This window comes from Cebus imitator, unplaced genomic scaffold (assembly GCF_001604975.1).
Source record: "Cebus imitator isolate Cc_AM_T3 unplaced genomic scaffold, Cebus_imitator-1.0 Scaffold307, whole genome shotgun sequence".
Taxonomy (NCBI): domain Eukaryota; kingdom Metazoa; phylum Chordata; class Mammalia; order Primates; family Cebidae; genus Cebus; species Cebus imitator.
Genome location: NW_016107622.1, coordinates 1026509 through 1040341, shown reverse-complemented (window position 1 = coordinate 1040341; position 13833 = coordinate 1026509). Strand labels below are relative to the sequence as shown.

General features: G+C 42.1%; 1 protein-coding gene across 2 annotated transcripts in view; it reads left to right on the top strand.

Moving 5' to 3' along the window:
* The window catches only part of EPM2A (EPM2A glucan phosphatase, laforin), a 98031-nt gene extending 91527 nt beyond the window's left edge, over positions 1-6504 (top strand). Inside the window, exon 4 of one of the 2 annotated variants that reach the window (XM_017503239.2) lies at positions 4114-6504. In XM_017503239.2, coding sequence (XP_017358728.1) covers positions 4114-4391 — 278 coding nt within the window. In that variant the 3' untranslated portion in view covers positions 4392-6504. The remainder of the gene's footprint in view (positions 1-4113) is intronic. The other variant, XM_037729494.1, reaches the window with a different exon arrangement.
* The last annotated feature ends 7329 nt before the right edge of the window (positions 6505-13833 follow it).

Sequence of the window (13833 nt, the reverse complement as noted above, 5' to 3'; positions counted from 1 at the left end):
CCCACCCCCCACTGTCCCTCCCCTATTTCCCCCCAACAGGCCCCAGTGTGTAGTGCTCCCCTCCCTGTGTCCATGTGTTCTCATTGTTCAACACCCGCCTATGAGTGAGAACATGCGGTGTTTGATTTTCTGCTCTTGTGTCAGTTTGCTGAGAATTATGGTTTCCAGTTTCATCCATGTCCCTACAAAGCACACGAACTCATCGTTGTTGATGGCTACATAATATTCCATGGTGTATATGTGCCACATTTTCCCTGTCCAGTCTATCACTGATGGGCATTTGTGTTGGTTCCAGGTCTTTGCTATTGTGAACAGTGCTGCAATGAACATTTGTGTGCATGTGTCCTTATAGTAGAATGATTTATAATCCTTTGGATATATACCCAGTAATGGGATTGCTGGGTCAAATGGAATTTCTATTTCTAGGTCCTTGAGGAATCGCCACACTGTCTTCCAAAATGGTTGAACTAATTTACACTCCCACCAACAGTGTAAAAGTGTTCCTATTTCTCCACATCCTCTCCAGCATCTGTTGTCTCCAGATTTTTTAATGATCGCCATTCTAACTGGTGTAAGATGGTATCTCAGTGTAGTTTTGATTTGCATTTCTCTGATGACCAGTGATGATGAGCATTTTTTCATATGTTTACTCTAGGCCAACAAGCCAACAGGCCTAGAGTAGTTTTCAAGCAGAGAGAGACGGTCCTCTTGAGAGGGCTCCTCTAGGATAGGGCAGAAGTGTTAATTTCCAGGGAGGATGTTATTCTCACCCAGGGAAAGAGCAGCAGCATGGGCTGGTGAGTGAGTGCAGAGGGACTGACTGAGAATCTAGATTGACAGGCTGCAGGCCAGCAAGTACCATTAACCAGGTAGATTAGCGAAGGACCACAGTTCAGTGGTTAAGATCCGAGGCCCCAGAGTCACACTGGCTGGGTTTGAGTGGCCACTTAGGGAATAACCTTGGGCAAATATCTGTGCTCAATTTCTTCATATATAAATTGAGGATCACAATAGTGCTGACCTCATAACTGTTAAGAGGTGGTTGTAAATGAGCTAGTGCATGTAAAATGCTTACAACAGCACTGGGAAGGTAGAAAGGGCTCAATAAATGTTATCTACCATCAACAAAAGAGGGGGATTTGCAGTCACAAGAGATCTAAATCAACTCAGCCTCCAGCTGAGGCCAGGCTGAAATGAGTGGGCACCATGGACTGGGTACTGCTCTGGTGCCCTTCTTAATTATTTATTTGTTCTTTATGTTGTTTTAATATTTGATAACAATTCAGTGCAATGGTTGAGTGATTCTGGGAGAAGATCATGAATGGCTGTGCCCTGATGCTGAAATCTGTGTGAAGCTGGGAGCCTTGGGAGCTTCTGTGTGTTAGCTGACATGTACCTTTCAGGAGTATGTGTCTGAGATTATAGAACCTCAAACTAAATAAATTCCTTTGTAACTTCTAGACTGTGTACACACCTCTTGAAAAATCTTTTACAGATAAAATGAAAAGGGGAATGTATTGCATCATGTGTGCTATTTGGTGCAGACCCACCCTAGGGGAACCTCTGGCCAGAGAGCAGGTCTGGGGAAGGGATCTTGACTGGGACCAGGGAGGATCTTGTTGCAGGCTGGTAACACTGATGCTCTATGCGCTGAGTGACAGGGGCTGGGGCTCCGAGTCCAGCAGGTCCTACTGCAGATGACCACTGTGGTCTGTTCACATACTGAGCATCCGAGGAATAGCGGAACCTACGTTAAATGATTCTTCTTTGTTTCCTGCCAAGGGACATAGTATCTGGAGAGGCAGCCACAGCAGGGAGCTTGTCAGGTGAAGCTAGCTGCGGTTGGAGCAGGAAGAACCCACTCTTCTAGCTCCAGCCAGCGGAGTTCTCTTCCCACCCAGCTTTCCCTGGAGCGAAGCTCTCATACCCTCAGCAGAACAGAAGCCCCACAGTGGAGCAGGCCTGTCTCTTCTCAGCAGGGCTGATCCACCATACATTGGAGGTTTTGCTCCTCTGATCCCCCAGTGCAAATGGTGGCTCCGCCATGCTGTGCTCTTCGTGAGCCATGCTGTGAGGCATCTCGCTGGCACACACGATGCTCTCACCATCCTGTTGCATCTCCAGTGATACTTTAGTGCCTCTAGGAGGGCACCATGAACAACTAAGTGGCAGGCCCACCTGTCTTTAATCTCAGAGTGCCCTGGAACCAGGCGTGGAGGTTTAGATGGATTAAAGTTCATGGTTCTGTTTGGACTGTGAGCCATCAGATATACATAGAAGCTGGTGACTTTCTAATACAAATGCCCTCGGGAACCAGGCAGGGAACAGCAGTGTATGGCAACAGGGCTAGAGAAGGAAGGAGCACAAGGAGCCAGAGCCCTCCCTACCCCAAGGCATTCCAGGTACAACATTTCTAAATGACTGTGTGGAGCGTGCAGTCTTAGATCTCTTCATTAGGGGGATTAACAGAGCTCTAGCATCAAGATTGGGACCAGGGAGGATCTTGTTTGCAGGCTGGTTACACTGATGCTCTATGCGCTGAGTGACAGGGGCTGGGGCTCTGCATCCAGCAGCTGCTACTGCAGATGACCACTGTGGTCTGTTCACATACTGGGCATCCTGAGGAATACCTGAATATACATTAAATGATGCTTCTTTGTTTCCTGCCAAGGGACACAGTATCTGGAGAGGCAGCCAAAGCAGGGAGCTTTAGATTATTATCCTGGCTTCCATGTGGACTCTGCTCCTTCTCAGAGCTTGCTGAGCCTGGAGCTGAGGTAGATGCTTGGCTGAGTGGAATGGCCACTGAGGGACCTTCAAGCCACGTTGCGGTCCTTGGTAAACTCTGTCCTTCTCAGGTGCTGACGCCTGATCACAGTGTGTTATGCTGGCTCCTTCAGGGGCCTTGCATTTTCAACAAACGACATCTAAAGAGGGAAGTCTAAACTTATGGTAGTGGCTGTCATGGGGAATTCTAGGCCTCACCGCAGATCCCCAGGTGAAATCTTTTGAGGGAGGAGTGCTCCCACATCTTTGGTCATCCAATGAGGAAGATGCGAACCTGAAGGTCACATGGGGTTCTTATGTGTGACTGTCAGAGGGTCCTTTGGGCCATGGTGTTCCTGTAGCTAGAGAATGCCAAGTCGTGAGCATGGAACTATAACCCAGGACTCATTTCCCTCTTCCTTTCCCTTTGAAATAATTTACATTGACCGCCCCCTGAAAGCAAACAAAAAACCCCCAACTTACAGAATACCTCTGTACTGAGAACCTGTGAGCAGGAGAAACTTAAGGCATCCATGAGCTCAAAGAAATGATCATGGGGCGCACCTCTGTCCTGCAGGATGAAAGAGCAAGCAGAGTCTACCAGGCCTCAGCAGGGCACAGTGCATCCTCTCCCGGCCTGATGAGAAGACGTTTGAATAATCTAGTCATCAAAATAGTAACCACGAAGTGATAATAGCTATAAACCCCAAATTATAGAATTATATAATTCCCCGAAAACATGGAAATTACATCAGTTTTAGCATTCATTGTATCTCGAGGGAATAAATGAACAATTGGTTCTCCCATCTGTATCGAACAATGTTAGCCATTCCGTTGAACAAATGAAAATGAGCATATGTTGAATGAGCAGATTGATTCCTTTAACTAATATGAGCCACTTCTGTGTTTTGCATTTAGTTGGAAGATACTTTTGGATTCCCTGAAATTCAGGTGGCCAGATCTGACAACTGATTTTTTTTTAATCCTTTAAAACTCTGACCAATCTCTGCAAACACTTTTGATGTGAAAGCGCATTATGCTGGCAGGCGATAGGTCACTTTTCTTTGGGGGGTATTTGCATCGATGGTGAAGTCACTCAAAGGAGCAGCAATACTGAGGGAAGGATTAGAGAGGGCCTCTCGCCTCTGGAGTGCCCTTTCCACTTTTCTATTATCAAGTTTTAAGGTGGCCTCACCTTTTCCTTCACAACGAAGGAAGAAAGCAAACTCTTGTATCCCTGCCTTGCTCCGTGCAGTCCTGTGATGTGAGGCTGAGCTGGAGGAGATCTCAGCAGCCGTGTCTGGAGGTTTCATTATTCACATGTGTGCTGTGCTTTCCCCACTGCAGGCCGAGTGCAGATGCTGCCCCAGGCGGTGTGCCTGCTGCACGCGCTGTTGGAGAACGGACACACCGTGTACGTGCACTGCAACGCCGGGGTGGGCCGCTCCACTGCAGCCGTCTGTGGCTGGCTCCAGTACGTGATGGGCTGGAATCTGAGGAAGGTGCAGTATTTCCTCATGGCCAAGAGGCCGGCTGTCTACATTGATGAAGAGGCCTTGGCCCGCGCACAAGAAGATTTTTTCCAGAAATTTGGGAAGGTTCATTCCTCCCTTTGTAGCCTGTAGCTGGTCAGCCTGCTTCTGCTGCCTCCTGATTTCACTGAGGAGCCTGGGGTGATGTTGGTCAAATGACCTAGAAATGAGGATTCTACTTGAAGGACTGTGTGACTTCCCCTAAGCCAACCACTTCCACCTGGGGATGGCTTTTGATGATGCGTTGTTTTGGGCTGTGTCTTTGAAATAGTCTACAAGAAAGCTGTGACTGACACATGAGAAGAAGCCTGAAGCAGTTAGCTGTGTGTCAGACAGAAGCATAATGCATACAGTTCCTGCTGCCTGCAGGCGGAGAGGCCTTTGATTCCCAGAACTACATGTGTTGCATGATGGATCCATGACAGCACTTCGTGTTGCACTGAAACTCTTTGCCATGCAGAGGAAAAGATCGGGAGCCATGTGGATTTCATCACTAGTGTGTGTGCATAAGCTGCTCAGTTGCCAAAGGAGGAAAGAAGTTTAGAAGCCTGAACCATGACAAAAGAAGAGCTCACTATGTTAAAAAATAATGGCTTTTAAGACTTGTGTTTTATCCTGCCTCACGGTTATTAAAGTCTGTTCTAAGGCATCACCTTCCTTCTCCACCCAGCAACCCTGTGTAACAACCAAAGTAGAATTCTCTCTCATTTGTTGTTTTTTCCTCAAAAATGCCAAACAAATAAAAAATACCCTTATTTTTTATAGTTGAGACATCAAGAAATTAAATTGAAGCGTAATGAGCATAGGTAAATCACCCAAGGTCTCATGACTAGCCAAGGGCGAGCTGGAGTTAATAACCTGTCTTTACTTGACTGGGTGCTTTTTTCAACACACCTTGTTAATTTGTTTTCTCAGCATCATGGAGTGCATTCGGTTTTGTCTTTCTCAGGGTCTGGTTGATATGCCTGCAGGAGTTTCTATAGTGAGACACAGAATCGTGTTCTGATCAGTTGCCAAAGAATCTAGGAAAGTGGTTGTATTTTGTGCAGCTAATTTAAAACGTGACTGGCTGTTTTAAGGCCAGAATGGAAGCTCGTGAGAGGAACTATACTACCGAGAGAACCCCAATGACCAAATCCACGGATAACTGATTCATAGCCTTGGCCCTCCTGGCTTGGCCCTCAATTTAGTATAATATGCAGTTCTTGAGCCTCCAAACTATGCAGCTCATCCATCTTGGTCCTACAGGAAATACAGAGATGAACAGCTTTGCCTTCAAAAGTGTGCAGCCTAGAAACAGACCTGCGTTCAACCAGCTGTAATGCAGGATTGGACCGTGAGTGGCTAGAATAAGGAGCAGTGGTTTTTTTAATCGAGAGCCTGTATGTGCAAGGTGATTTACAATCATAACCAGTTTAATCTTCACAATAGTCAGTGAAGAAGGTCTCATTATTTCCATGATAAAGACGGGGAAACTAAGTCTCAGAGGGGTTAAATCAACTCTCTGTTGTCACATGATGAATAAATAGATGAGGTGGGTGATATACAAAGCTGGGTTTGTCTGACTCAAAGCCCATCCTTTTCCTATTAAACTATGATGCTTATTTATTTTTCTGCATTTCCTTTCTTCTACAAACACATACTGATAGATACAAGAGACTCTTATTTAGGAGGTATGGTGGACAAGAAGGATACAAGGTAAGTTTTGGTGGACTCAGAGGAGGCGAGATATCACTGTGGCACTTAGGGAGGATGACATTTGCTTTGGGCAGAAGCAGCTGGACAGGACACATTTCCCATATCATTTTACTAAGTTAAATTTATAAGCTAGCATTGAGTAATATGAAGTCCAGCTCCGTTGCTAAAAATAACTAGATGTAACAATTGGTTTTCAAGTAACTCATTGCAGTCATAATGTGTTGTGAAAATTTAATCTCAAAAATGGAATTTTTAAACTGATTGCGTGTGTGGGTCTGTGTGAATTTCTTTAATGTCTTAAGAAATCCAGCTTCATAATTTCCATGATACAAAGATTTTTTTTTCAGATGGATTTTTCCCTTTGTTCCTTTTTTCTCCTGTAGACAAAATCAGGTTAGGATTATTAAAGAATGTTTTGGAATAAACTGTCTTTTCCTCAATGAATGGAATGTTTAATGTATTTCAAAATCACCCCAAAATTTTGCTAAATAAAAGCATTAACAGAGACCTTTGTGTACAGGATTTTAGACATGTTAGCAGCTTAGTCGGAAATCTAGAAGGACAAATTGTGTTTCCTTATTTGTAAAGGGGGCAAGCTGCTGAGCTAAATTGTTTTTTTTCTTGTCATCCTTCCTCTTTCATTAATGATCAAAATTGGCAGTTACATGACAAAGGAAGTCAAAGGTAAGGGACCACAGAGAAGTGAGGATGAAAACTTGAGTGTCTGAGAAAATCAAAGCAGACACTATGCCATGAGTTACTTGTCACTGGTGTTTAACAAAACTTTTCAATCACAGATTTCTCCAAGGCAGTACAAGAAGATCTCCAAGGCAGTACAAGAGGGAATGTCCGAATGAGGTTGTTTTCTTTCAGACTTGAAATATTATCCTTCCATTATTCTGCTTGCCAGCATTAGGAAAAATCTAAAGCACAACACAAGACACTCTCTTTGGCCATCATTAAGGTGTGGTAAAAACCGCTTGGCTTGGCGTAAGAAATAGTGATGAAAAACGTGGTTAAGACTTTGGAAATGATAAGAAAGTAATGAAAGGAGAGATTTGAAAGTGAGTTAGGAAATAGGAAATGAAATGGAACTTGTCACACATGAAAAAATCACTGAAGCGCTAAACACGGTATCGGTTGGATTGGAAGTTAAAGCTGAAAGTATCTTTAGAAATAATCTCATTTAATGCCATTGTTTTTCAGAGGAGCAAACAGACCCAGAGTCATCAAATGACTTTTTCCTATCACAAGAAGTTGTAACTGGGGACGAAAGGTAACGGATAAGTCAGGAAGAAAGGTTCAGAGATTTATTGTGATACTGAGAAGTCGTAGGAGAATTAATAGGAATGACAGCAGACAGTATTGTTAGTGAGTAAGAAGCGGTGTAAAGATTAATCAAAATTGGAGTAAGAGAAAGAAAAATGGATAAAATGAGAAAAAGTAAAGACCAGTGTCTTTTCCAAAAGAAGAAAAGGCAGGTGTTTTCTGTGGGGGTAAGAGAGAGAAGGTGTAAGCAGAGAAGCAGAGGGGGAGATTCAAGGTTACGTGCCCAGGAAAGAGATGTGCTAAGTATCCACTTACTTGTCTGTGGGACTACATCGCAGTAGGTATAGGAAGCAGCTAGATGTAACATGCTGAGCAAATCACAGAACAGGTGTGCCGTTGCTCAGTACCTGCTAGAAAAAGAAGAAAATCTAATAGAAGATGAGACTGAGAATAAAAGGGAAGGGATTGACAAAGCTAGCTTCATTATAGCAATAATAATGGCAATAATAAGAAAGAGGAAGAACAACAGTAAAAACAACGCTGTTCCTTCTCTAAACCATTGTTCTGAAAGTCTTCCCTGATTCCATCAATGGAAATACGCTTGCATCTGCTCAGGACCCAAACTTAGCGTCGCCCTTGACTCCTCTCTTTCTTTCAAATGTCACATTCAAGTCATCAGGAAATTCTGTTAAAGCATCTACAGTTTCTGTGTTTTTCCTCCTTTACTGAGCAATGCTGGTCAGAGCCAGTGTGATCCCAAGACTGGATTTCAGAAATGGTCTTCTACCTGGTCTCCCTGTTTCTGGCCTTCCCTCTCTCCCAGACCCTTTCCCTGTCAAACCTACTCTCACATAGTGGTCAGGGTGCTTCAATAAAAATGCAACTCAGGTCACATCACTCCTGTGTTTAAAAGTTCCAGTGACTTCTCACATCACTCAGAGTGAAAGTCAAAGCCCTTTGAGGCCCTGTACAATCTAGTCACCTGTTACCTCCTGACCACATCTCCTACTTACTGCCTTCTGCCTCTCTCACTCTGCCCTAGCCACACTGGCCCTCTTGCTGTTCTTTGACTATTCCAGGCAGGGTCTGGCCTCAGGGCACTTGCTCCTGCTGTTCTCTTTACCTTGGAATGCTGCTACTCCAGACATGCACATGGCTCCTTACTCTCCTTCCTTCAATAATGCCTCCCCGGGCTACCCTATAAAAAATGGTCTGATCCAGTCTCAGCCTTCCCTATCCACAGTCTTTGCTTTATTTCTCTTTGTAGAACTTATTAATGGTCAGCATATTACATAAGTTACTTATTAGTTTTATTTTCGGCATGCTGTCACTGCAGTGTAAGCTTCACTGCATTATTAAGGCAGAAATTTACATCTGTTTTGTTTGGTGATGTACCTAGAGTGCCTATAACAGAGCCTGACATAGTTAAATGAGTGAAGGACAAGATAGCTGATAACCATTGAGAGCGTGCACCATGACGGTTATTGTCTAAGTGCTTCACATATATCAGCCTACCTTATCGTTCCAAAAATGCCAGAGGATATTATCCCATTTTACAGATAAAGAAACTAAAGGATAGGGAGAAGGTGAACTTATTCTGAGGCAAGTGAAGATAGTTTTACTTCCGATTTGGTGGAGTTAGCTCTTAATGAACCACCCATTATAATCTCTGTTCATATTACACCTGTTTGCTAGGGCAGCCATAATAATGTACCACAGACTAGGAGGCTTAAGCAGCAGACATTTGTTCTTGGCATGGTTCTAGACTGTAGAAGTTGGAGGTGAATGGGTGAGCAGGGCCGGTTCCTCCAGAGGGTTGTAAGGGAGAGTCTGTTCCATGCCGCTGTTCTAGCTTCTGGTGGTTTGACAGCAACCTTTGATGCTTCTTGGTTTGTAGAAGCATCACCTTGTTCTCTGCCTTTATCTTCACATGGTGTTCTCGCTGTATGGGAGTCTGCGTCTACATGTTCTATTTTTAAAAGGACAGCAGCTACACTGAATTGGGCCCATCCAACTCTAGTGTGGCCTTATCTTAATAAATTACATCTGTGTTCACCTGATTTCTGAATAAGGTCACATTCTGAAGTAATGGACGTTATGACTTCAACATTTGAATTTGTAGAAAGCACAAATCAATGGACAGCACTACAGAAAACAACTACCTGAAGACTATAGGGAGTGAAAGAAGCCAGGCAGATTGGAGGGGAGTGGAAATGTGAAAAGAGGGGTCAGATTGGGTTGCTTCGCATTTACAGGTTTAGCTTATAAAAGAGAATTATTGAAAGAGTAGTCAGAGACAGACAGAAAATAGGAGCCATTTAAATAAAAGACAGGATGAATTCCTGTACTGTTATTGTATCAGGCATTATACCAATATTACTAAAGGACATATTTTATCAATATAAAAATTAAAATTATTCCTGTCCCCAAAAATCAATGCAAAATTATAGACTGGTGTTAAAACAATGCCAATTACTGCTCAGCACCTCACATGTTTCGGGGGCTTACGCCATGTATATGTATTGTGATTTATGATAATATTTGGACTTGTTTGCCTTTGTTCATTTTTTTATTTCAAAAATGTTTTTGCCTTTTCTATGTATCTTTTCTTGCTTTTATTTTTGATAATTATGTCTTCCTCCCTACAAATAACGTTAACACTGACTTACGTCCACTGACATTTATACTGCCTTCATGTTGACATGATTGCAACTGTACTTATGAGTTGTTTTAGATATACTTCCTTTTTCTTTTTGTGTTCTTACATTTTTTTTTAATTGTGAGGAAGGCAAAAAAGAAATGTTGCTGGGGACTTTATCTTCATTGCCATACAGACCTATGATTACTGTTACACCCCATTTCTAGCTTTCTTATCTGTCCTAGATTCCATTGCCACTGAGAGTTAAGCTCAGTTACTCTCAAAATTCCAGTGAGCATATGAGTGCCCACCTCTCCTGCAGCTCTGCATCCCCTCATAAGATATTCTGAGTCACATCTTCCTTTGCTCTAGTTCATCCATCAGCTCACTTCCAAAATCATTCTATCATGCTGAGCTATCTTATCTGCTAGTAATCCTTTTTAACTGCCTCTTCATTGTTGCAGGTGAATTTCTGTCTTCAGATTTTATATTGTAATTTCCATTCAGGTGTCAGGAGAAATAGTGTGTTTGCCAACTTAAACCGGAATTTTCTCATTGTCTATAGTAACGACACCCAAATCTCAATCTCCATTCCATAGCTTTCTTCTAAGTGCGAGCCTTATATGTCAATTTTTTTTCAAAACATCTTTCAGGATATCTCTCAAACTCAGTATTCCCCAAACTAAAATTTTGTTTATTTTGCCAGACCTCCCCTACTTTCTCTGTTGGATAGACACTGGCAACATCTTTCCACTAATTGCCCAAGTTAGAAACTTGAATGCCACCTTTGCCATCTCTCTTCCATTTACCACCCTCCTAACCATTCAACAAATTATTTTAATTATGCTTCCTAAATATCTCCTAAATATAGCTACTCCCCTCTGTCTGCTCTAACCTGGATTGTTAAAGCATCCTGGCATATCTTCCTCTTGTAATCATGACCCCTCTTCAGATCATTCTTGATACTGCCGCCTGAGAAATGTTTCTACTTCAAATATAACACTGCCTCTCTCTTGCTTAATACTCCTCAGTGGCTACTCGTTGTTCTCAGAAAAAAAGTAAAAAATCCCTAATGTGATATTGTATTAGTCTCTTCTTGTGCTGCTAATAAAGACATGCCTGAGACTAGGTAATTTATAAAGGAAAGAGGTTTAATTAATGCACAGTTCAGCATGGCTGGGGAGGCCGTAGGACATTTATGATCATGGCCGTAGGAGAAGCAAACACATCCCTCTTTACATGGCAGCAGAAGGAGAAGTGCCAAGCAAAAGGGGGAAAAGCCTCCTATGAAGCCATCAGATCTCATGAGAGCTCACTCACATCATGAGAACAGCATGAGGGAGACTGCCACAGTGATTAAATTACCTCCAACTGGGTTTTTCCTATGACATGTGGGGATTATGGGAACTACAATTCAAGGTAAGATTTGGGTAGGGACACAGCCAAGCCCTGTCAGATATATAAGGGTCCTTATGATTTGTACTGTGCCCTTCTCTCCAATCTCTGTTGTTATTCTTTTTTTAAAAAAATTTTACCTTAAATTCTGGGGTACATGTGCAGATCTTGCAGGATTGTTACATAGGTATACACATGCCATGGTGGTTTGCTGCCTCCATACCCCCTTCACCTACATTAGGTATTTCTCCTAATGTTATCCCTCCCCTACATCCCCACCCCCTGCTGTCCCTCCCCTAGCCCCTCAACCCCCAACAGACTCCAGTGTGTGATGTTCGCCTCCCTGTGTCCATGTGTTCTCATTGTTCAACACCCACTTATGAGTGAGAACATGAGGTGTTTGGTTTTCTGTTCTTGTGTCAGTTTGCTGAGAATGATGGTTTCCAGATTCATCCATGTCCCTGCAAAGGACATGAACTCATCCTTTTTATGGCTGCATAGTATTCCATGATGTGTATGTGCCACATTTTCTTTATCCAGTCTATCACTGATGGGCATTTGGGCTGGTTCCAAGTCTTTGCTATTGTAAACAGTGTCACAATGAACATACATGTATATGTGTCTTTATAATAGAATGATTTATAATCTTTGGATATGTACCCAGTAATGGGATTGCTGGGTCAAATGGTATTTCTGTTTCTAGATCCTCCAGGAATTGCCACACTGTCTTCCAAAAAAATTGCCTTAATTTACACTCCCACCAACAGTGTAAAAGCATTTCTATTTCTCCACATCCTCTCCAGCATCTGTTATCTCCAGATTCTTTAATGATCACCATACTAACTGGTGTGAGATGGTATCTCAGTGTGGTTTTGATTTGCATTTCTCTAATAACCAGTGATGATTAGCATTTTCTATATGTTTGTTGGCTGCATACATATCTTCTTTTGAAAAGTGTCTGTTCATATCTCACCCACTTTTTGATGTGCTTGTTTGTTTCTTCTATATTTCTTTTAGTTCTTTGTAGATTCTGGATATTAGCCCTGTGTCAGATGGATAGTTTGATAATTTTTTTCCCATTCTGTTGGTTGCTGGTTTACTCTAATGATAGTTTCTTTTGCTGTGCAGAAGCTTCTAAGTTTAATTAGATCCCATTTGTCTATTTTGGCTTTTGTTGCCATTGGTTTTGGTGTTTCAGTCATGAAGTCCTTGCCTATGCCTCTGTCCTGAATGGTATTGCCTAGGTTTTCTTCAAGAGTTTTTATGGTTTTAGGTCTTATGTTTAAATCTTTAACCCATCTGGAATTAATTTTTATTTAAGGTGTAACAAAGGAGTCCAGTTTCAGCTTTCTGCACATGGCTAGCCAGTTTTCCCAACACCATTTATTAAACAGGGAATCCTTTCTCCATTGCTTGTTTTTCTCAGGTTTGTCAAAGATCAGATAGTTGTAGATGTGTGGCATTGCCTCCAAGGCGTCTGTTCTGTTCCATTGGTCTGTATCTCTGTTTTGGTACCAGTACCATGCTGTTTTGATTACTGTAGCCTTGTAGTATAGTTTGAAGTCAGGCAGGGTGATACCTCCAGCTTTGTTCCTTTTCTTAGGATTGTTTTGGGTATGCAGGCTCTTTTTGCATTCTATATGAAGTTTAAGGTGTTTTTTTCCAATTCTGTGAAGAAGGTCAGTGGTAGCTTGATGGGGATAGCATTGAATATGTACTTTATTTTGGGCAGTATAGCCATTTTCATGATATTGATTCTTCCTAACCATAAGCATGGAGTATTTTTACATCTGTTTATGCCCTCTCTTATTTCCTTGAGCAGTGGTTTGTTGTTCTCCTTGAAGAGGTCCTTGACGTCCTTTGTTAATTGTATTCCTAGGTATTTTATTCTCTTTGTAGCAGTTGTGAATGGGAGTTTGCTCATGATTTGGCTCTGTGTTTGTCTGTTATTGGTGTATAGGAATAGTTGTGATTTTTGCACATTTATTTTGCATTCTGAGACTTTGCTGAAGTTGCTTATCATCTTAAGGAGATTTTGGGCTGAGACGATGGGGTCTTCTAAATATATAATCATGTCATCTACAGATAGAGACAATTTGACTTCCTCATTTCCTAATTGAATACCCTTTGTTTCTTTTTCTTGCCTGATTGCTCTGGCTAGAACTTCCATTACTATGTTGAATAGGAGTGGTGAGAGAAAGCACCCCTGTCTACTGCTGGATTTCAAAGGGAATGCTTCCAGTTTTTGCCCATTCAGGATGATATTGGCTGTAGGTTTGTCATAAATAGCTTTTATTATTTTGTGATACGTTCTATTGATACCTAGTTTATTAAGAGTTTTTAGCATAAAGGGGTGTTGAATTTTGTTGAAGGCCTTCTCTGCATCTATTGAGATAATCATGTGGTTTTTGTCTTTGATTCTGTTTATATGATGGATTACATTTATAAATTTGTGTATGTTGAACTAGCCTTGCATCCCCAGGATGAAGTCTACTTGATTGTGATGGATCTGCTTTTTGATATGCTGTTGCATTC